At 44.3% G+C, this 21,757-nt stretch overlaps 1 protein-coding gene across 8 annotated transcripts in view; it reads right to left on the bottom strand.

Annotated features, from left to right (window-relative positions):
- RGS6 (regulator of G protein signaling 6) overlaps positions 1–21,757 on the bottom strand; it is a 483,882-nt gene that overhangs the window by 141,235 nt on the left and 320,890 nt on the right. For all 8 annotated transcript variants that reach the window (XM_070417229.1, XM_070417238.1, XM_070417234.1 and 5 more), the window contains exon 3: positions 6,744–6,843. In XM_070417229.1, the coding sequence (XP_070273330.1) occupies positions 6,744–6,843 (100 nt within the window). The remainder of the gene's footprint in view (positions 1–6,743; positions 6,844–21,757) is intronic.

Consider the following 21,757-nt stretch of genomic DNA (forward strand, 5'->3'; position numbering starts at 1 on the left):
TGTGTCTATGAGTTTTTATTTTCTATTTTTGCTTCATTCCTTCACCATTTTCAATCAACCCCCAAGACCTCCTCCCCTCTGACAGCTGTCAGTCTGTTCTCTGTCTCTATGAGTGTGTTTCTATATTGTTTGTTTATTTTGTTCATTAGATTACACATATAAATGAAATCATATAGTATTTATATTTCTCTGACTGTCCCATTTCACTTAGCATAATACTCTCCAGGTCCATCTATGCCATCGCAAAGGTATGGTTTCCTATTTTTATAGCCGAGTAGTATTCTATTGTGTAAATGTACCACAGCTTTTTTATCCACTCATCTACTGATGGGCACTTGGGTTGTTTCAGTGCTGCTATCAACATAAGGGTGCATATATCCTTTTGAATTAGTGTTTCTGGGTTTCTTTGGATATAGTCCCACAAGTGGAATTGCTGGATTATAAGGCAGTTCCATTTTTTTATTTTTTGAGGTAACTCAATACTGTTTTCCACAGTGGCTACACCAATCTGCAATCCCACCAACAGTACACTAGGGTTCCCTTTTCTCCACATCCTAGATAGCACTTGTTGTTTGTTGGTTTACTGATAAACACCATTCTGACAGGTGTGAGGTGATATCTCATTGTGGTTTTAATTTGCATTTCTCTGATGATTAGTGACATTAAGCATCCTTTCATATTCTATTGGCCATCTGTGTGTCCTCTTTGGAGAAGTGTCTTCTCAGGTTCTTTGTCCATTTTTTAATTGGATAGTTTGTTTTATTGGTGCTGGGTTGTATAAGTTCTTTATAAATTTTGGATATTAACCCCTTATCAGATGTATGACTGGCAAATATGTTCTTCTGTTCAGTGAATTGTCTTTTAATTTTGTTGATGGGTTCCTTTGCTGTGCAAAAACTTTTTAGTCCGATGTAGTTTCATATGTTTATTTTTTTCTTTTCTTTCCCTTGCCTAAGGAAGGAGACATATGAGAAAATATATTGTTATGAGAAACATCTGAGATTTTACTTCCTATGTTTTCTTCTAGGATTTTTATGATTTTGAGTCTTACATTTAAGTCTTTAATGCATTTTGAGTTTATTCTTGTGTATGGTGTAAGAAGGTGGTCTAGTTTCTGGTGGGGGGCAGGAGGGGGAGAGGCCATGATTCTTTGCCTCCTTATTTTTGGCTGCCTCTTTGTGTTTGTTTCTATGTAGCAGGTAGACTAACAAGATCAAGAATGTTGACTAATTGTTGGGTAACTCTCAGGTTTCCTAATCTGGTTCTCTTGTTTTCTCATCTGGGAGTATCACAGTTCAAGAGAAAATGGATGACCTAGATTAACCTAGGGGTAGATTCATTAGACCATCTAGAGGACTAATTAGAAAGCACTAAGTCCACACAGATCCTGTGAAGAACCACAGAAGATCAGAGCCAGAATGGATCATAGATACTGTTTAATCCAAGCCTATTAATCCACAAATGAGGAAACAGAGGGCAGTTAGGCTGGTGATGCCCAAAAGTCACCCATTTACCAGCTCAAGTCATACAACTAGCTTGTAGCCCTAAACCCTTTTACACAAAGTGTTCTGTTAATAAGTCATAGACAAATACTCAAAAATATTTATAACCACATAAAGCCATAAAAAAGAAATTTATAGGCTATAAAGAGAGATAGAAATGTACACATGAAAAAATGTGCTGAGATAAGCAGAATAAAAATGCATGTACATAGCATATAATCGGAACATTATTTGTATAATAAAAATTCGTAAGAAAGAGCCAGGTGGGTATACTTTTAAATCAGATTCATTTTTCTATTCTTAGATTTTGAGAAAGAGGTTGAATTGAGACTAATGGGTTAAAACTACAAGGAGGTGGGTAAGTTCCAATTTGTTATAAGGAAGAAGTTTTTACAGGTCAAAGTTGTCCAAAGATGGAAGGAGAGATGACATTCACCGTTAGAGGCTATTAAAGCAGAAGGTGGGGAGCACTTTGCAGGAACGTGGTGGTTGTACTGATTTTCAAATTCAGACAGGTTAGATTAGATAATCTGGGCAGATGCAGAAAATAGAAGGTTCAGAATTCAGGCCCATGGGGATGCCCTGGGATCTGTATTTTTAACAAACTACCCAAGCTATTCTCATGTTCAATGGGAAGGCATCAGACACCTGTAAGTAACTGTTCCAATTCAGGAGTCTATAGTCTTCTGCATGAGTTAATGGAATTAACAGCATTGCAATGGTAGTGAAGAATCCATATTCTCTCTTTGGTTTTGTCCCTAACAAGCTGTGTGGTTTTTTGAGTGTATTATATCATATTTCTGCAAGAATAAGTGAGACTAGATGTATCTTATGGCTCTTATATGCTAGGAATTTATGTTTCTGAGGGTAGCCTGGAAGAAACTAACCTTCAAAGTCCCTGGAAAATTCCTCATGACATTCAGGTGATGGAGAATTATCCTTGAATAACTGTCTATTACAGATGGGAAAGGCCATGCAACCTGGCTGGTTTCCTGGAATTGGCAGGCATTAGGCCCAGGATATGTCTACCATAGTGATTTTCAACCATTTTCATTTCATGGTGCAGGTAAACTAATTACTAAAATTCTGTGGCACACCAAAATATGTATCATACCTTTTGCCAATCTGACAAAAAGATGAAAGGTATAATTTTGACTACTTGTGTGGCCTTGAAAAAGTAATTTAGGCTCTTGAATTTATAGTTTCTTCAATTACAAAATGGCGATAATAACAGTTCCTATTTTATAGGATTTTTGTGAAGACTAAATGAGGTGTGGCTCTAGAATTATGGTTTCAGTTGATGCTGTGATTGTTGTTGAAAGAGCCCTCCTTATTACTTGCTTAGACTCCCTCATCTAACGATTCCCTAACTAGTCTCAACACTCCATAAATGTGTTTTAAATTCCAACTCCATAAACAAAACCATTTTGACTGAAACCTGGGATACTTTTTCATGCATTTGGGCCTATGAAAAAAAATTCTTTTTTCTACACCTGCAATTACTTTCCCCAGTTTTCTACTCATGTTTAAGGCCTAGTTCTAAAATTATTAATATGGTAGATAATTATAATAATGGCCTCCAATGAATCATGTCTCCCCAGGTCAACCTGACATTGCTACTCCTACACCAGGAGGTGGAGTTGGTTTCTCCCCCCTCTTCACTCAGGGCTGGTCTTGGGATTTGCTTTAAAGAATAGATTGTGGTGGACTTGACATTGTATGAGTTCTAGAGCCTCGGCTATAAGAAGCTTTATAGTTTTCATCTTCTCCCTCTTGGCACTCTGAGACTATCAGGCTGTGAAGAAGCCCAGTTTACCCTTTTGGGGGTACAAGGCAATATGGAGGAGAACCGAAGTCCCAGTTAAGACTAAGCATTGTTGCTAAACCAATGAGTGAGACCCACCCTGTGGCATCAACTGAACTATCAGATGAGTAGGGCCTTATTGGTGAGACAGGCAGAAGAACTGCCTGGATTGCCAATTCATGGAATCATGATCATGAGAAATAAAGATTCATTATGGTTTGTGGTGGTTGGTTATGCAAGATACTGATATACATTCTTAGAGAAATGTTCTAGATAAACTCAAGAAAAACTCACAATTCTCTCCTCTGGGCTTTGTTCATTCTTCTATTATAGCACAGAGCTCATATAATTATTGTTCTACCAGTGTCTGTTTCTCTCACTAACTTAATAGCTTTTGAAAGTAGAGACCAGGTTTCCATTCATCTTTATATCTGCTATGGCTATTCTAGTGCCTGGTACCTAGCAACTGTGGACATTTATCCCCCTGGTCATACACTCACCATTTTCTGAAATGCTTTCACTTGATCTCTGGAACTCATGGTCAATCATAAGTAAAACATTTTTATATCCTCCACTTTTCAGTCAATATTCCTTTCATCTTCTTATTCTTCCCCGGCGACCATGGTTCCCTGCAGCCCTCTTAGATGGCAGCTGTTTTGCCTCACATGCCTTATACATCATGGGGTTTGAAGGCAGGTAAGTGATCTCATGGCTTATGTTTCTGATGGCTTCTTTCAGACTGCCTTTATTCCCTCCCTCTTCTTTAAAAAAAAAAAAAAAAACCCACTCAGCTTTGACTCCCATGACATCAGATTAAAAGACCTAGACTTTTTGTTGTGAAAGTCATTTATTGATCCCTGGGCCTCTGTCTCTATAAAGATTTTAACCACAGATCCACAACCATCCTCTCTAACACTCTCCCAGTAGTGATTTCAATATCCAGATAGCTCAATCTACCAAAATCATGGCTACTTCTTTCAACTTGACTTCCTCTCTTCCACAGATCTTGTCCTTTATCCGATCTTAGTCATTTATTCCCTTGGTCATACTTTACTCGTTGTCACCACTAATATATTGCAACCCTAGATATTCCACTATCCAATCGCCACCTCCTATATTTTTAACTCTCTTACTCTCACCTCCAACTCCAAAACTCCTTTGCCACTGGACTTAAAATTTATTGTAATTACTACTCTTCACTGTTCCTTACCTATATCATTATTCAGTTAAAATTTAATGGTCAATCCTTTTGGTTGTTCTCTTCCTCTTTCTTGATTTATCATACTCTTATATTTGATATAGCCCTAATTAAGTCCAACTTTCTACCTAATAGGTGCCCATATCTGGAGAGCTAAATCGGCTGGAGAAAGAATTGCCTCTCTTTAAATTAATAAATGTTAATAATATCAAGAGAGTCCTTAATGCTACCTAACACTCAAAACTCTATTTCCCTAGCCAACTAATCTCTTTACTTTCCTAGATTTCTTTTATAGCTTCTAATTTCTCCCCAGACCTTCAGCATCTTACCCTCTTTGCTTCCCATATTACTAAGAAAATAGAAACAATTAGAAGAAAACTTCTAAGAGCTCCTACCACATTTCTCGCTTATTTGTACCTCTGTGTATCGATTATGAATCCCTTCTTTTTTCTATGAATAAATTGTACATCTTCCTAGCCAAGTCTTCCCACCTATCTATGCATTACATTCAATCTCTTACCTACTTGCTGATATCACTTCTTGAATTTTCCCTGTTTCTCTTGTACCACTTTTCCCTTTTGAGCGAGCCATTCTCATCATTATAAACATATTGCCACTTTCATATTATTTGAAATCCTGCAAGTCGTGACCCCCATTTACCCATTTAGATACTACTGCATTTCTTCCTTTTAAGGAAAATTCCTTCAAAGATGAATTACACTCACTTATTCAAATTGCTTTCTTCCCATTCTGACTTGAACCAACTCCAATGAGGCTTTTTGCCCTCAATGCTTCATGGAATGTGCACTCATCAAGGTCAGCAATCAATTTTGATGATGCTAAATTCAATTGTCGATTCTTAGTCCTAATCTTAGTTGATTTTTTTACATAGTAGATCAATTCTACTCTTCCTTGAATCACTTTCTTGAAAACTTGGCTTCCAAGAAACCATATCCTCCTGATTTTTCTTCTTGTCTCCAGCTACTCTTCCATTTATTTTTTAATATTTAAAAAATCTTTATTGTTGAGAGCATTACAGATATCTTCCCCCCACCTTTTTTTTTACCCATCGCTTCCCTTCACCTGGTTCCTACCCATCCCTAGGCCTTCACCATCCTAATGTCTGTGTCCATGGGCAGTGTATACACGAATATAGGTTCTTTGGTTAATCTCTTCTCCCTAAAAACTCCACCCCAAAACTACTAGATTTAATAAATGAATCTGGAAAAGTAGCAGGATACAAAATTAACATCCAGAAATTGACAGCATTTTTATACACCAATAATGAACTCTCAGAAAGAGAAACTAACGAGACAATCCCATTTACCATTGCAACAACGAAAATTAAGATACTTAGGAATAAATTTAACCAAGAAGGTAAAAGACCTATACTCAGAAAACTACACGACGTTGATAAAAGAGATGGAAGAAGGTACAAACAAGTGGAAGTATGTACTCCTCAATTACTTTTGCTGATTCATGTTAGCAGCCCACCACCACAAGCAGGAGACAGAACAGTTCCATTGCCTCCTAAAATTCCCTTGCACTATCCCTTTGTAGCACATTCTTCCCATAATTCCCAATCCCTGGTAACCATGAATCTGTTCTCCAGCACTATAGTTTTTGAAATGTCATATAAATGGAATCATACATTATCTAACCTTTGGAGACTGGCTTCTTTCACTCAGAAACATTACTTTGAGATTCACCCAAGTTGGTATAGGTGTCAATAGTCCACTCCTTTTTATTGGCGAATGAGCACACAAAACACACAACTGCACCCCCCAAAATAACGCAGAAAAACATTTTTAAAACCACTTCTTTTAGGAGTTCGAGTACAATAAGTTAAAAAACTTAAAGGCATTTTGTAGAATCTGAACATAAGACTTTCTTAAAGCTTTTATGAAACTAAAGTAAGTTCTTTAACATTTTTATGCTTATCTACATCCTGTAGGCCAGATTGCTGATGGGATAGCCTGTTTATTAATGCACTTGTTATTTCCCAGAATCCTTAATCTATACACAGAAGGTCTGGTCAGGCATGGTAAGACCATTCTGAGTTATCAGCAAAGAGTAGCCTCTTCCTAGAAACCAGGACCACCTTCAACTGTAAGAAGCATGTTGAAGGTACCATCTCTACTATTCACAAATTCTTAGACACCCCCCAGATCACAACCAAGGCTACACAACTCTTCAGCTTTTCCCTGTTGCCTCCAACACCTTTTAGAAGAATGTTTACCTGTGACAACACTGGGGATTTTGGAGAGAAAGCTCTTGACTGTTCTGATGGGCACACCCCCTGTCTTGTCATCTTGCATCTTTGTAATGATGTCTTCAATCTGAAAGAGGTTAAAGAAAAGAAGTGTTATTGTCTCCCACAAAGTAATAGTAAATGACACCTTTATAAATAGTCAAAATGTGGGAAGGCGCATGCCAACAATAGGTATCAGGAAATGTCAGTCAATACATAGAGTAGTAGGATCGTCTGTAGACCACGTGCTGTGGGTGGAAGGCTAGGGGATTACATACAATAGCATAAAGTATGGTCTGTAAGAATAACCCTCAGTTTAACAAGGTAAGGAGGGAGAAATACATAAGATTCTCAATAGGATCCAACATGGTTGTGGTGAAATCACTTCTCTTTTGCAAAATGGGTTCACATATACGTTCAACCATATGAAATTTCCATATTCAACCTAAAAATAGCAATTTCCTATAGTTTAACTAAATATCTTAACATGCTACTGTTAGAAAGTATAGGCAGGGCTGAAGAAGCTGGAGGACAAGTCTCGGTGGTTGTGAGTGGTGGTGTGAAGGGGGCCACCTTGAGCCAGGGCTAAGGTAGAGCAAGGACAGGATTCTCTCTTTTAGGACTAAAGAAGACCACACTCTCAGAGAAAGACCACGATGGGCTGTGGCCTGGAGCCAGGGGAAACCTTACTGATGAAACCAGATACTATGCACATACATTGAAAACAGAATAGAGAGAGGTGATGGACTCTCAAGGTTACAGGTGCCTAAACTGGGAAACCAGTTTGTTGCTAAGAATTTACAACCCTGGGCAGAAATCTTTAGAATAGGGTGCAGAAAAATCTGTAGTAAGGACTTTTTGTTTGGAGAGTTAAGCGGTGGGGTGAGGCGGGGGCGGGGGGCGGGGAGCAGCTGGAAAAGGGGAGAGGATAATGTTTAGCTTTCTCACACATTTTGTTTCCCTGAGCCACAAAGTAACTTTGAAACACCAGGATGGGTTTCCCGAGTTATTCCTTAATAGATTTTAAGTGTAGAAATTTAAACATACCTTGTCTAACATTCTAGGAATGCAATTTGAGGGTAAGTGAATTTCTCAGTCAGATGACCAATAACTTCTTTGAAATAAATAGATAACTTGCTAGAGACAAAGTTAGGATATCTTAATAATATATATGTATGTACATATACATATACACACACACAATAGGTAAAATATATTCAGAATTTATTGTGTGCTAGGTACCACTCTAAGTATTGCACACATATTACCCTATTTAATCCCCCTGATTATTTCATAAACTAGATTATACTATGATCATTATTTTTAGATTAAAATAACGAAGATTTAATGAGGTGTACCAATCAGGGTAGATAACATTAAGTTGTGGTAACAGATAACCCTCAAAATCATGATGGCTTACTAAAACCAAGTTTTTTTTTTTCTCTCTCCTGCTACAAGTCTATTACATACAAGTCACCAGGGGGACTGCTCACTGTCGTTACTCTGGGGCCCAGGCTGACGAAGCAGCCACCATCTGGGATGTTGCTGGTCATTGTGTAGGAGGGACAAAAGAAAATTCTGGAGAATCTTACACTGGCTATTAAATGTGAAAGCCCAGGAGTTACACAGAACTCATTTACTCACAATTCCTTGGCCAGAACTAGTTACACGGCACTACCCAACCGCAAAGGAGTCTTCTGGGTGCCAGGAGGAGAGGGAAACGGACCCCTGTGAGTAGCATGCGTGACCACCACAGAGATTAAACAACCGGCCCCAGGTCACACAGCTACCCAATTGTGGATCTGAGTTTGAACCCAGTCGTAGATCCCAGAGCTCAGGCTTCCACACACCTGGGTTGCTCTGCCAACTGATAAGATTCCAAAAAAACCCAGCCCAGAACGGGGACCATTCTCCCCTGGATATTTCTGGGTTTTCCTGAGAGGTACTACTAGTGAGAGGGTATCTGAAGCTTCTGACATCTTAGGCCAGCGGTTGCCAAACGGTGGCCCACGGACCCCTGGTGATCCGTGAGGCCTGAAAGGTTGGCAACCGCTGTCTTAGGCAATGGATGGATATGTCATGCTAGGAAAAAGGGTCATTCTCTGAAGACCTGCATTCTGTTAAATGACAGAAAAAGGATTGTCATTTACATTCATGTTCATAGTTTCAACTAGTGCCCCGCCTTCTGTCCTCTACACACAGCCCAACGATTTAGAATTGCTTGAGTATTACTGATAGTCAAGGAGAGTAATTCCTAGAAAAATGGACATTTTCAAAGTAATCTATGCTTTGATCTATTGTGCTATCTGAAACCCAACATTCGTTACATTGCTGCTTTTTAGGAAATGGCCTGAAAATCATGGGGAATTGGAGGGAAGCCAATATTTCAATTCGGTTAGAACCCTGACATCATTAGATGGTAATGATCTCCATTCTCTGCTGATGTGAGCTGCACTTAAAGATTAGTCTCGCCGGAACCGGTTTGGCTCAGTGGATAGAGCGTTGGCCTGCGGACTGAAAGGTCCCAGGTTCGATTCCGGTCAAGGGCATGTACCTGGGTTGCGGGCACATCCCCAGTGGGAGATGTGCAGGAGGCAGCTGATCGATGTTTCTCTCCCATCGATGTTTCTGACTATCTATCTCTCTCCCTTCCTCTCTGTGAAAAATCAATAAAATATATTTAAAAAAAAAAAAAAAAAGATTAGTCTCCATGATTCTCTTATCCTCTGTTTAGTTGCTTTATCACACCATTGAATCTTTATTATTATTATACTAGAGGCCTGGTACACGGGATTCATGAACTGTTGGGGGGCGTGGCCTGCAGGGATTGGCCTGCTGTGGGACCACAGCTCATCCTGGTCAGCTGAGCAGCTGTGGACCCGCTCTCTGAGTGGCTGCTCCCTGGTCCGGCATCTTCTGTGGAGCCAGGGCATTTGCCTCTCCAGAGGACCCGGTCGGGGCTGGGCCCAGGAACAATAGCACTGAGAGACGGCGGAGTAGGCCTCAGTCCTGTGGCGGCCATGAACCCGCCTCCCAGCCTCCAGGGTTAGCTCTGTAAGCCTGGCAGCAGCGCTGCACAGCCTACAGGCATCTGGAGGAGGCGGCAGGGAGTGAGGAGGAGGAGCTTGGAGCAAGGAGGAAACAATTGCAGCCCAGGTTCCTGCCCATTGGCCTGGGGTTCACAATGGGAGCAGCTGCTCATCCCAGTTAGCCGAGCGGCACTCCCACTGTGGTAGCGCACTGACCACCAGGGGGCAGCCCCTGGTGGTCAATGCATGTCATAGCAACTGGTCGACCAGTTGTTCTGGTCGTTCCACCATTGGTTGCTGGGCTTTTATTATATAGGACTAAAGGCCTGGTGCATGAAATTTGTGCAAGGGGGGTGTCCCCTCAGCCCAGCCTGCACCCTCTCCAATCTGGGACCTCTCGGGGGATGTCCTGGGGATCAGGCCTAAACCAGCAGTCGGATATCCCTCTAACAATCTGGGACCACTGACTGGCTCCTAACTGCTCACCTGTCTGCCTGCCTGATCACCCCTAACTGCCCCCTCTGCTGGCCTGGTCACCCCCAACTGGCCTCCCTGCCAGCCTGGTCACCCCCAACTGCCCCCACCCCCTGCTGGCCTGGTAGCCCCCAACTGCCCTCCCTGCCGCCTAGTTGCCCCTTACTGCACCCCCTGCCAGCCTGGTTGTCCCCAACTGCACCCCCCTCCCCCGCCAGCCTGGTTACCCTCACTGCCCCCATCTGCTGGCCTGGCTGCCTCCAACTGCCCCCCTGCTGGCCTGGTTGCCCCACACAGCCTGCTGCTTAGTCGTTTGGTCATCCCTCACTAACCCCCCTGCCAGCCTGGTCGCCCCACGCAGCTGTTCGGTCGTCCGTTCGGTTGTTTCGGTTGCGACAGTCGCTTAGGCTTTTATATATATAGATAAGTTTCAGGTATATAACATTATAATTCAACACCTGTGTAAACTACAAAGTGGTCACCCAAGCCCTAACTTCTTATGCTGGCCTACAATGTATGGAGAGGTATAACACTCATTAGAGGTCACAGCTGGATCAAAAGGACAATCCCCTTAACTGACCAGAAAGGGGTTATATTCTAGCAATAGTTTACAACATCAGAGGAATAGAAGAATGTTTCATTGGTCCCCAGTTCTTGATTCCTCCATATATTAATATACACCTAAATTCTGGCCTGGACTCATGGAGGGCAGAGGTTCTGCTTCTTGACTTTTTGGCTTGGTCATGTGTCTTGCCTGGCTAATGGGATGCTATTGAACATGATGTGAATAGAGGCTTTCAAGATACCTGCATGGTTAGGGTCACCCTTTTCTCTTGCCCTTCTGCAGCAGATAGTTGTTATTCCAAGGAAGGTGAGAGACATGTGGAGCAGAAGGGGCCCATCCCTGACTAAATCAATCAAACATCAGCTGCCCTGCAGGCTCATGAGGAAGAAATGAATGCTTATTGTTATATGCCACTGAGTCTGGGGTGGTTTTCTATGCAGCAAAATTGTGTCTACATGTTGAAATTGAGGCTCAGAAAGTTTAAGTGATTTATTCAAGGACACAAAGCTAGTAAATGGCAAAGCCAGGATCCTTACCCAAGTCTTCCTGACTCTAATTAATGCCCAAGCTCTGCCTATCAAATCTAAGATTTATCTTTTTATCCTTAACCAGTGCCTGCCAACATGCTTTTCAGATACAGACACTTAATACTGTTTGCATTGAAGGGAAAGTTTAGTTCAGTCCTGAGGGGGTAGAGCAGGAAACAGAGAAATTGATCCAGATAATCAGTTTATCAGCCATCTCAGGATTGATTTTGGCCCAATGACTGATGAGCTCAGCCTTCTCTCTCTTTGTCCCAAGGGTTTAGTTGGATTTATCTTGTACTGGTAGATCACATCTTCTGGGTTGGGAACAGAGAGATGGGAAGGCATATATACTTATATTTTCTTGATTGTTCAGGTCTATCTAACTTCCAACACCTTTTGTTCCTGAGGAAGAGTGACATCAATTCTCTGGCATTCTTTAATATGAAGTTCTGTGTCACTGGGGAGCTTGTTGGACCTAAGTTTCACTGTGCCCATCAGTTAGCAGGTGGCCCTTATCTGACAGCCAAGCGATGCAGAGAAACCACTTGGCCGGCTTGGCTGGTTCTGCCTGGATGGGTCACAACAACCAGGACGCCCTTCTCCAAGGAGATCCAAGCCCCACACTAACATGCAGGTAGAACATTTTCTAAACAGCAGGAGAAAATGGAAATCATTATACCATAGGGTGGGTTTTCTCTGAAAAGAGGAATATTATGAGATGGTAGAGAGAGTTCATTGAAATAGCTATGAAGTATAAGAGAGAATGAGGAAAAGCAATCCTCTCTTTTCAAACTAAAGCCACAGAAGGACAGCAGGACAGTAAGTCTGAGGCCTGAGAGAAATGCTGGTCTCAGCTTCACTGACTTGCTGTGTTGACCATGGACAAGTTACTTAACCTCTCAGGATGTCACTTCCCTCATCTCTACAGCAATAGCTCTGGTTGTTAAACAACGTTCCTTGTTCTAAAACACAAGAGACTTGTCTAACTTGACAAATGCAAGTTTGTGTCTGTGAGTAAAGAGTGGGACAGGTAATCAGACCTCGGGGTTCCCATTCCCCGTGTTGCCCATCTTCCAGGTGGATCCATGCAGAATGCTCCCCTGAGCTAAGAGGTGCAAGGTGTGGGGAGGGTGCTGGGAAGGACCACGGAGTTTTGATGTTTTGAGAAATCATTTTGGACAAATGGCATCAGAAGCCAGATCGAGACACGAGTCCAAGTGGCCCTGACACTGCTCTTTCTTGACCAGTCCCATGCCTGCTCATCTCTGCTAAGAGAAATGACAAAGGGCCAATATCAGTTTTGTTTCTAAAAATTAATTACCCAATGAACTAATTTGTTTAGCTCCTCCAATATTTCCTTAGTGGAAGATTTAAAAATGTTAAGACTAAGCAAGCTATGTTGTCGTTGTTTAAAAAAAAAATCCACCACAACTTTAGCAAAGAAGGCAGAGTATGCCTCAGGCATGAAGGTCTTTTTTATTGAAGCGTTTCAACTTGACTTTGCAATCACTTGCCTGTTTCTAGCACTAATGACTGTCAGTTCAGCTCCTGCATTTCATTAAGACCCCTTCTGTTTTCGTATCTGAGAATGAGTGAAAATAAGTTTTTGGACACATCTTATCAGCCCAGAGGCAGAAATCAGAACTGGCAAATGATAATCATATTTCTTAATCCAAAATGTGCATGCTTCATTGAGCATGCTCTGTCCCATATGTGTTCCATAGATTGGGCCTTTTCTCATTTTTATTTTTAAAAACACAGCACACTGCTATTGTCAACTTTTAAACATACTCAGCTTTACTTACTGGTTTAGTGGACATGTACTGAACACCTATAAAGGTAGGTAAAAGACAGAATCTGTCCCCCTTCATCATGGACTAAACTTTTTCAGAAAGGTTCAGGGATCTAGGCTCGCAGTTAAGGATGTGTTGGGAACAGAAGAGCCAAGTATGGGTTCTAAAGAAGCCAGGAGGTGAAATACTAAGGAGTATCACTCTCCGAGGTCCTTGGAAGGGGAACCATCAAAGACTCCCTCCATTTTTCATCATCCCACTCTAAAGCCTGTGATTTCAATGACAGGAGGGAAATTTTCAAATTCCTTGTACTAGCTATGATAATGGTTGAAATGCCAGTTAATTTGTTTTCAGTTAAACTTACTTTTGAATCACTGTATATGTCTAGTATGCTTTTGATAGAAAGTAAAAAAAGTGCAACCTCCAAACATGTAACAGCAATCTGTATGTGAGTGGCCACTAGTATACTTAACTCTATATGAATTACCATCATGGCCTTTCCCTCATGGTTGCCAGATAGCTACCCTAGTCTCAGGTATCACTTTTATGTTAAAAAAGAAGAAAGGTGGAAAGTGGAGAGTGTTGGTATAGCTGTACTTGTTCCTGGTATCCGGAAAAGCATATTGCTTCCCAGAATATCCCAACAGATCTCTGCTCTAGTCTCATTGGCCAGAACAGGGTCACAGGACTACATGTAGCTGCAAAGGAAGCTGGGGAAGAGGGTATTTAGCTTTTCCAGCCTCTACACCACATGGAAGCATGGGAAGGGGAGAATGGAAATGGGGTTAGCTTAACCAAATAATAATGTCTACCACAAAGACCCCATACTAAAGAACATTCATAAAGGATGGTTGAGCTGGCCTTGATTCCTCTCAGATCTGTTCTCCGCACTGCAGCCTGTGTGATACTCTACGAAAAATATGACCATTTAATTCCTCTCCTTAAAATCTATCTATAGGTTTCTCAGTGATTATTCTGTTATAAAATCTTATAGAACTCTCTATCTTTCCTCTGTATCACTTTAATTTGGACTTGCATTTTTCACTAGACTGTTTTTCTCACCATTTAATCTGAATAGTTGGTGCTCAGTAAATATTTATTGAATGCATGCATGCATGCATGAATGAATGCCACGAGTGTTATATTCTTAAAGAATTTTATCTTGGATTCCAGCATTGAATGGAATGCTTAATATATTAGGATCTCAGGGGTGTTGATACCTGTCCTTTGGTATGTACATTTTTAAGATCATTCTGCTTTGGAAATGGGTTAAATAAACAGAAGATTCCATAAATTTTAGCAACAGTGTTCAAGGAATTGCTCCACAGGCACCCAAGTACCAGTTGAGCTAGAAGTCAGTTCCCCAAAGTATCATACATGACATTCATTACCCAGGGCCGTGCCAGGGTAGAAGGATGAAGCAGCATTATTTGATTTGTCTCCTGGAGGCTTATTTTTATGGTTTTAATATTACCATATGTGGTGCTTCATAAATTACTTTTATAGAAAACATTCTTCCCCATGTGATTGAGGAGAAAAGCAGGCAAGAATGAAGTTCTAGGTCAGTGAACAAATGGCTTCTTGATGATGCTTTAGGGGGAATTACTTTCCCCTGAGCTTGGCTGGAGTAGCCAAGCATTAGAAGGCACTGTTTCTCTTATATAAGAATCTGTTGTTTGCTTGGAAACAAGAGCGGAGCAGATCCTTTGAGCAAACCACAGAATAAGGAATCTCTGACTGCAGAAGACCAGCTACAACGCAAACGAGGAAAATAAACACAAACTAGTGAAACACTCTAGCAATGTCAGAGAACCTAAAATCTCTATTACAATCTCCTCAAATTACCCCAACTTGAGTATGCCATCTGCTATTTATTGGGAGCCACCGCCTCTTTACAGATAAGCACACGGATGCTTAGGGAAGGTAAACTGTCCAAGGCCAAATGAGACTGATGAATAATGAGATTATTTGGATCCGACCCAGGCAGTCCTGCTCCAGAGCTGGCTCCTGGGATCACCACACCAGCTGCCAGGGCAGCTCCTGGGAGGCCTTGGTTCATGCAAGTAAGGCTTCAGCGGAGTGGAAAAAGATGTGGGAGATGGGGCCACATCCTATACTGAAAAATTCAATCCACAGTGTGGAAGGCAGAAGAATGGACCCCCACAAAGATGCCCACATCCTAATCACTGTGAATACGTTATCTTACATGGCAAAGGGACTTTGTAGCTGTGATTAAGGTTAAGGACCTTGGGATGGGGTGATTACCCTGGGTTATCCAGATGGGCTGTCTAATCACATGAGTCCTTGAAAGACGAGGACTTTTCCCAGCTGTAGTCAGAGAGAGATGTGACCATAGAGAAAGCATCGGAGAGATGGGGCTTTGCTGGCTTTGAGGAAGGAGGGAGGGTCCATAAGCTAAGGAATGTGGGTGGCTTCTAGAAGCCAGAAAAGGCAAGGAAAAAGATGGTCCCCTAAAGCCTTCAGAAAGGTATGCAGTTCTGCCAACCCCTTGATTTTAACACAGAGGGCCTGTCCTACAGAATTGTAAGATATATGTTGTCTGTAGGCATTCAACTCATGGTAATTTGTTACAGCAGCAATAGAAAACTAATACACACAGTGACCTTTCATGAGTAAATGTTTGGAAAATCAGTATTCTGCATTGTTTCCAAAACAGATTAGTATTTTCTCCTCCTGGGGAAGAACTGAGTGAATTTCCTCTAACTCCACTACTCTCTGCTCCTTTTGAACAGCTTGACAGCCAACCGGGAACTGAGGCAGTCTGCTTGGGGGAAGAAGTCAGGGATAAGGACAGGAGAGATATCTGTCTATAACCTGAAGTAATTGCTTCTGTGGCATTTGACATGCCTCAGGTTTTGATCTATCTGGGACCAATTAGATGGGTGGCTCAGAGGTTATTTCCAGGAGCTTCTTAAATGGGTCACAGTAGCTCATTAATTAACTCAAACACCACATTCTACATATGGAAAAACGAATATCCTTTCTCCACCCCCCCGCCCCATCTCAAATTTTACCTGGCCACATGCTTCAACCGAGCCCACCAAGGAGAATTGTAGAAGGAATACCACGTGGCAGCATAGCTCAGGTAACCAGGCAGAGCACCGTAACATGCTCCAGATTTGAACATGAGGCCGTTCATATTAAGTTCCTACAGAAATATTCTAGTTTTAACATGTATATCACTTCCCGCCTTACTGAAGAAGAGAGGTCAATATCTGTGTTTCCAAAGAAAAACCGGTCCTGGAATATTACATTTTTTTACTCCTGGAGAGGAGCAAGGAACATAGACCTTGTCCTGCTTCTGACCCCAAGGACACCCTGGACTCTGGAATCACTTGTCCTTTCTGACTCTTCCTCAACACCGTGCCCTACTCCAGGCTTACTAACGGAACTGGCAGCTGGAGTGAATTTTAGAGCTTAGAAAACTTTATGTAAATCATCTCCTCCTCAAAAGCCCACTGTGGCTCCCTACTGCTACAAAAGAAATGCCAAGTTTCTGACTATGGAATTGAAGGTCTTCTATCACTTGGCATCCAACTACCTTTCCAGCCTAACTTCATGTTTAAATGGGGAAGTTGCTGTCTACCCCACACAGCCACCAGGAGGAAGAAGAGAGGAAAAGGTTATATGCAGAGCACCCGTGTCTACATGAAAAGGGCCTTCTCCTTCCTCTACTTGTGGGTTAAGGAGTCGCATGGAACCAGGAGGCGGGGAGGAGAGATGCACATGTGAGAAACTACCTGATTTCAGACAGTGCATGGATCCCGGACTACTAGACTCCAGAACTTTGAGGCAATAAATGTATGTTGTTTAGGCTACCCGGTCTGTAATATTTTGTCTCAGCAGCCCTAGCAAACTAATACACCCCTCATGACTTTACAGATTACAGAAACTGGTTTTCAAGTATTTCTGTTAAACATGTAATGAAAATGACTTCCTCTCATGCTCCCTTCCTCTCCTCTCTCTCTTCCCTCCGCATCCTACCGCCCCCTCCCCCTGATGGTGACTAATTATTTCCAGATTAGACAGTGTTCCACATGCCAAATGGACTAATTTGATGTCTTGCATTTTGTGTGACTTCCAGGAAGCCACACGCATACTACTTCAAAGCTCTGGCTTTCCAAAAGCCGAGACTATGTCTGACATGAGGGCTGGGAATGAATTCCAGATTCACCAACTGCATTCAAAACCAGAAGGGGGAGGAAGACGCTGGTTTCCAGAATCAGGAGTGAGGAATATCATGATTAGCGTTGGCCTTCTGTTGACTCTAAACTACCTGTAATAAGGAATAAGTGTTGACTCTTACACTTAGCGTACACAGGTAGAACACCACACAGTTTGAGAGAGAAGTGATTCTGCAGCACAAATTAAGATATTTTGCATTTGAGTCAACTGAAGACTTACAATATAATGCAGCAGCAGCAACAACAAAAAAGTTAATTTGTTCTTAGGATGAATGAACAGAAACAGTGCGTGGAAGAGGCCACATTAGGAATAGACCACGTTCCCTCTGCCACCAGACCAAGAGGAACCTCCACAAACTGTAGTGAGCGTAAGAGCATGTGACCTAGATCTCGTGACAGCATGAGACGGCAGGGGTAGATGTTGGCATATCTATCAACTGAAGTCAAACCAAGTCCCAGCAAAGAGCGTGCTTGCGCTGCAAATGCAGATTCTGAGCGAGCACCGTGGGCCTGGGCTCTCTCCATATGGGGGTCCTGGGCCCGCCACTGTGCAGCTCCAGAAGCACTGCCCGAGCCAACGCCCGGCTCGCCGGAGTCACTTAGTACCTTAGAGTGCAACCACGTCAGTTTGGAAAGGAAACTTGTTCACCTGTGAGCCTCATCCTCTCTAGGATGAATCAGGTCATCAGATGAGCCAACTCTCACCAGGGAACCCGGAGAACAGGACCACCCAGAGGGCTGGGGACACGGGAGGTGGGGGGTGAGAGGAGGGGTGGAGTCTGAGGCTTGAATTCTAAGGCAGGCAGGCCCAGGTGAGGGGCTGCAGGTGAAAGGGTGTGGGTGGAGGTGGGATAAACTAGCCCCTTTAGAGCCAGGTTCATCCTGTACCCCACCTTTCTTTGGGGGCAATTGGGCCTGGGTGCTAGGGGTTCAGCATGAGCCTCCGAGGGGAGGGGATTCTGGCATGGTTGGGGGGATTTTTAGTTCTCAGATTGCCAGGCCCTGAGGGGAGAATGGGTGTACAGGAGGGTGGAGGAATGCTGAATGGGGGTGCCATAAAGGCTTCACCCCAAAGAGCCCGCAGAGTGGCTTTCTGCATGTGGTGTTTATCCTAAGCCACCCTGTGATCTGGGTTACCTCTCCACATTTTTGCAGGAAGTATGTAAGACAGATAATCCTCGTTTCCCAGAAATCCTGGAACCTCAGTGGGTGCTATTGGGTTTCTGGATGTCTTCAGGCCAATCCAGAGCATCACTCCTCCCTCCTGCCTTCAAGGTCAAATGATGGTTCCACGGGGGAGGGTGGAGAGCTAAGAAAGGAGAAGTGCTCCCCAACCACCTCCCCTGTGGCCTTAACCTCTGAGCCACCTCTCTTGCCTCTTCCCCAGGTTAGTGTAGGGTCCAAGTGATGTAGATGGCAGCTCCTTCCAGAGCTGACAGGGCTGTACCTGGTCCAGCACCCAGGCCAATGCCCTGGGGAAGGGTGGGGTTCTGCATGAGCCTCAGCGGATGGGGTTCTGGTGTGGCTGGGGGATTTCCAGCACCAAGCCTTGTGCAGAAGGACAACAGCATTGAAAACACGGGTAAGCTCTTTCAAAAATGTCCTTTTTTGTCCCTGAAGGGCTTCCTTTTGGACACCAATTACATGCTGGCTTTGACATTGTCCATGGGCATGGAGAGCCCGGGAGGTGGGGGGGGGGGGGGGCGGCGAGGGATAGGGGAGGGGATTGCGGAAATGGAGAGAAAAGTGCACATCCAACCTGCATTTGTTTGCGATAATGCATGTGCAGTGGAGAGAGAACGCCCATTTGATAATAACTTCTGACAGTTAAAAAGCCTTTGCCAACATGTAGGTCATTTTGGGATGCAGAGATTTGATGTGAATAGAAATGTGGTGTGTGTGTGTGTGTGTGTGTGTGTGTGTGTGTGTGAGCGGCTGTGTGTACTTGTTACCTTGCAGTGCTGGAAATAACACTCAGCCAGTAGGCGGTTAGAATTCAGTTGCTCCTCAGCAGGGAGGAACGAGAGCCCTTTTCGGGGAATGTGATGGCAGAGGTGCTGGCCTCCCTGAGGCCACCGGGCACGTTGGAAAGGGCTCCTTCCCTCTGTTTCTAGCACACGGCTTGGGTGCCCCACTGGGGTCCAGACTAAAGCCCTTTGGAGTTTGAGCCCCAAAGCCAGCTGGAGAAGAGACAGTGTGCAAGTCTAGCAACGCAGTGAGTTTCTGGGAGAAACGTGACTTTGACAGTGGAAACTGTCAGTGAGGAAAATACGGTGGTGGGGACTGTGTCCAGAGGCCAGAAAGAAGAGCAGAGCTGCCCAGAGCTCTGAGCACTGGCAGACGCAGGGGTGACAGTGATCCCCACCAGACGGGGAGGCAATAGCATCCTCCCAATGACACACCAGTTAGGTTCTGACCCGCCCCCTCGTCTCCCCATGCCAGCTGTGCTACCTTGTGGCTCAGGGAGGAGCTGGGTGCATTCCCAACTGTCTGTTCAGTAGGGAAGAAAGCATCTTTCTCAGGAAGAAAGCATCCACAGAGACCTCTACCTGATTCAAGTTCATGATATTAAGAGCTTTTCCCCCTAAATTATAACCTGCTACGAACAGTAGTCAGATTACTGTGCATCCTCCAAGCACATCCCATTCCCAAGGGGGGGCGGGCAGATGAGTGGGGTGGAACTGGGGTCTGAGATCCACAATGGGGTGCAGCCCCCATGGACCAGGAGGCAGAGTGCTCCTCCCCACCCCCCATGGGGAGAGTCTGGTGTGAAGGTCCCTGCGGTGCCTCCATCAGGTGCTCTTTACACCGCGGGGAGGGCGTGTGCTTAAACTGTCAATTCCCACCCGGAACCTCGCCTTGCCCACTAGCTGTGTAACCCTGGGCAGGTCTGTGCCTCAGTTTCCTTCTGCGAATCAAAGGGTTTTGACAGCTCCTAAGACCCTCTCCAGCTCTGATCATCTCTAAGGCTCTTCCTCCAAATCCACAGCTTGTCACCTCTCCTAGGGCGTCAGGGGAGGCTGCTTAGGGGACACGCAGGGTGGGCACTGGGAGAGGAAAGTTCCCGCCTGATCCTCTCCTTCCTGCACAGCCTCTTCCCTTCCTCCACAGGACGGGACGGGAGGCGCAGCTGAAAGGTGGGATGGCCACACACTGGCCCCTGGCGCTGCTTCTCGGGAGTGTGCAACGTGCAGAAATTCAGCTCCTCGCTGCTCCCTGCCCCAGGGTGAGAGGAACCGGGGTCCTGCCCCATCCTCTCCAGGGCCTTATGGTTCCCAGCACTGGGTGAGGACGGGTGCCTCCCTTCTGGGGTTCCAAGCCACAGATGTCCAGTGCTGCCGCCCCCCCGCCCCCAATTCTCCCACAGGTCCTATTTCAATCTTCATTTACCTCATCCTCTCTCTCATTTGCTCCAAATTCAGATGGGAACTGGGTGTGTTATTAAGTGGCCTCTCTAAAGTCCCCCAAATAACCCTGGAAACCTACTGCCTGGAAACATCACCAACTCTCTCTCTTTTGGCAAAGACTTCAGGGCCCTGCAGAACTCTGCCGTAGTTTGCGAGCCATCTGGAGCCTGTAGGAGCTTAGTTCAAGTTGTTCTCAAGGAGACCTGCTGCCGGCAACAGCCCACAGTGTCCGCCCCGCTCCCTCAGCCACGTGGAAGCTCGGGCTGCAAGCGGCACCTCCAAAGTCAGGCTGAACCGAGTTTAGCCGCCTTGGCCGCCCAGCCAAGGGTCCACTGTGTTAAATAATCCACAGGCTGCTTCTGGGTGTGTAAACACAGCCCGGGCTAACGGGCTAACATGGGCCTGAGCCTACAGGTGATTTCACGCATCATTTAACTCTTTGCATTGCCGAGGAATGCAACAGAGACGAGATAATCAGAATAACTTCATCTTTGTAAATGGAACAAAATATTGCAAGCTAACTGTAAAAGCAGCATTCACCTGGGCAGCCCACGGAGAAAAACAAACGCGGGCCTTTGTTACAGTGATAACTGGTACACCTTCCCTTTCTCTCGAGCGTTTCTCAAGTCCAGTGGGAGGTGCCCCTTGCCCTCTGCTCCCAAGTACCCAGAGGCAGGGAAAGAAAAGGAGTGGACAGGAGAGACAGAGAACACAACAAGGGCTGTACACCCTTGACCTTGGAGCCTTGGTCTGAAAGGAGCCTTGAAGCCTTGAGGCAGGAGTCCCTGCCTGTCACTGCGTGGAAATGCAGCCCCGGGGGCTGTCTGCCCAGCAGTTGTCTCCAGCATTGAGCTATCCCGTTCGACCCTCGGTAATAACCTCTTAGCCAGCAGATTGCAAATGAAAGCTGATAAACTGCTATCTTCCGGAAGAGAAGGGTTCACAGCTCAAGGCAAGCAGCTCACTGCTCTTGAACAACAGGGTGGCTTCAAGCCTCGGGGT

This window comes from Myotis yumanensis, unplaced genomic scaffold, assembly GCF_028538775.1.
Source record: "Myotis yumanensis isolate MYYU_CA2020_CCGP unplaced genomic scaffold, mMyoYum1.0.hap1 SCAF_1, whole genome shotgun sequence".
NCBI lineage: Eukaryota > Metazoa > Chordata > Mammalia > Chiroptera > Vespertilionidae > Myotis > Myotis yumanensis.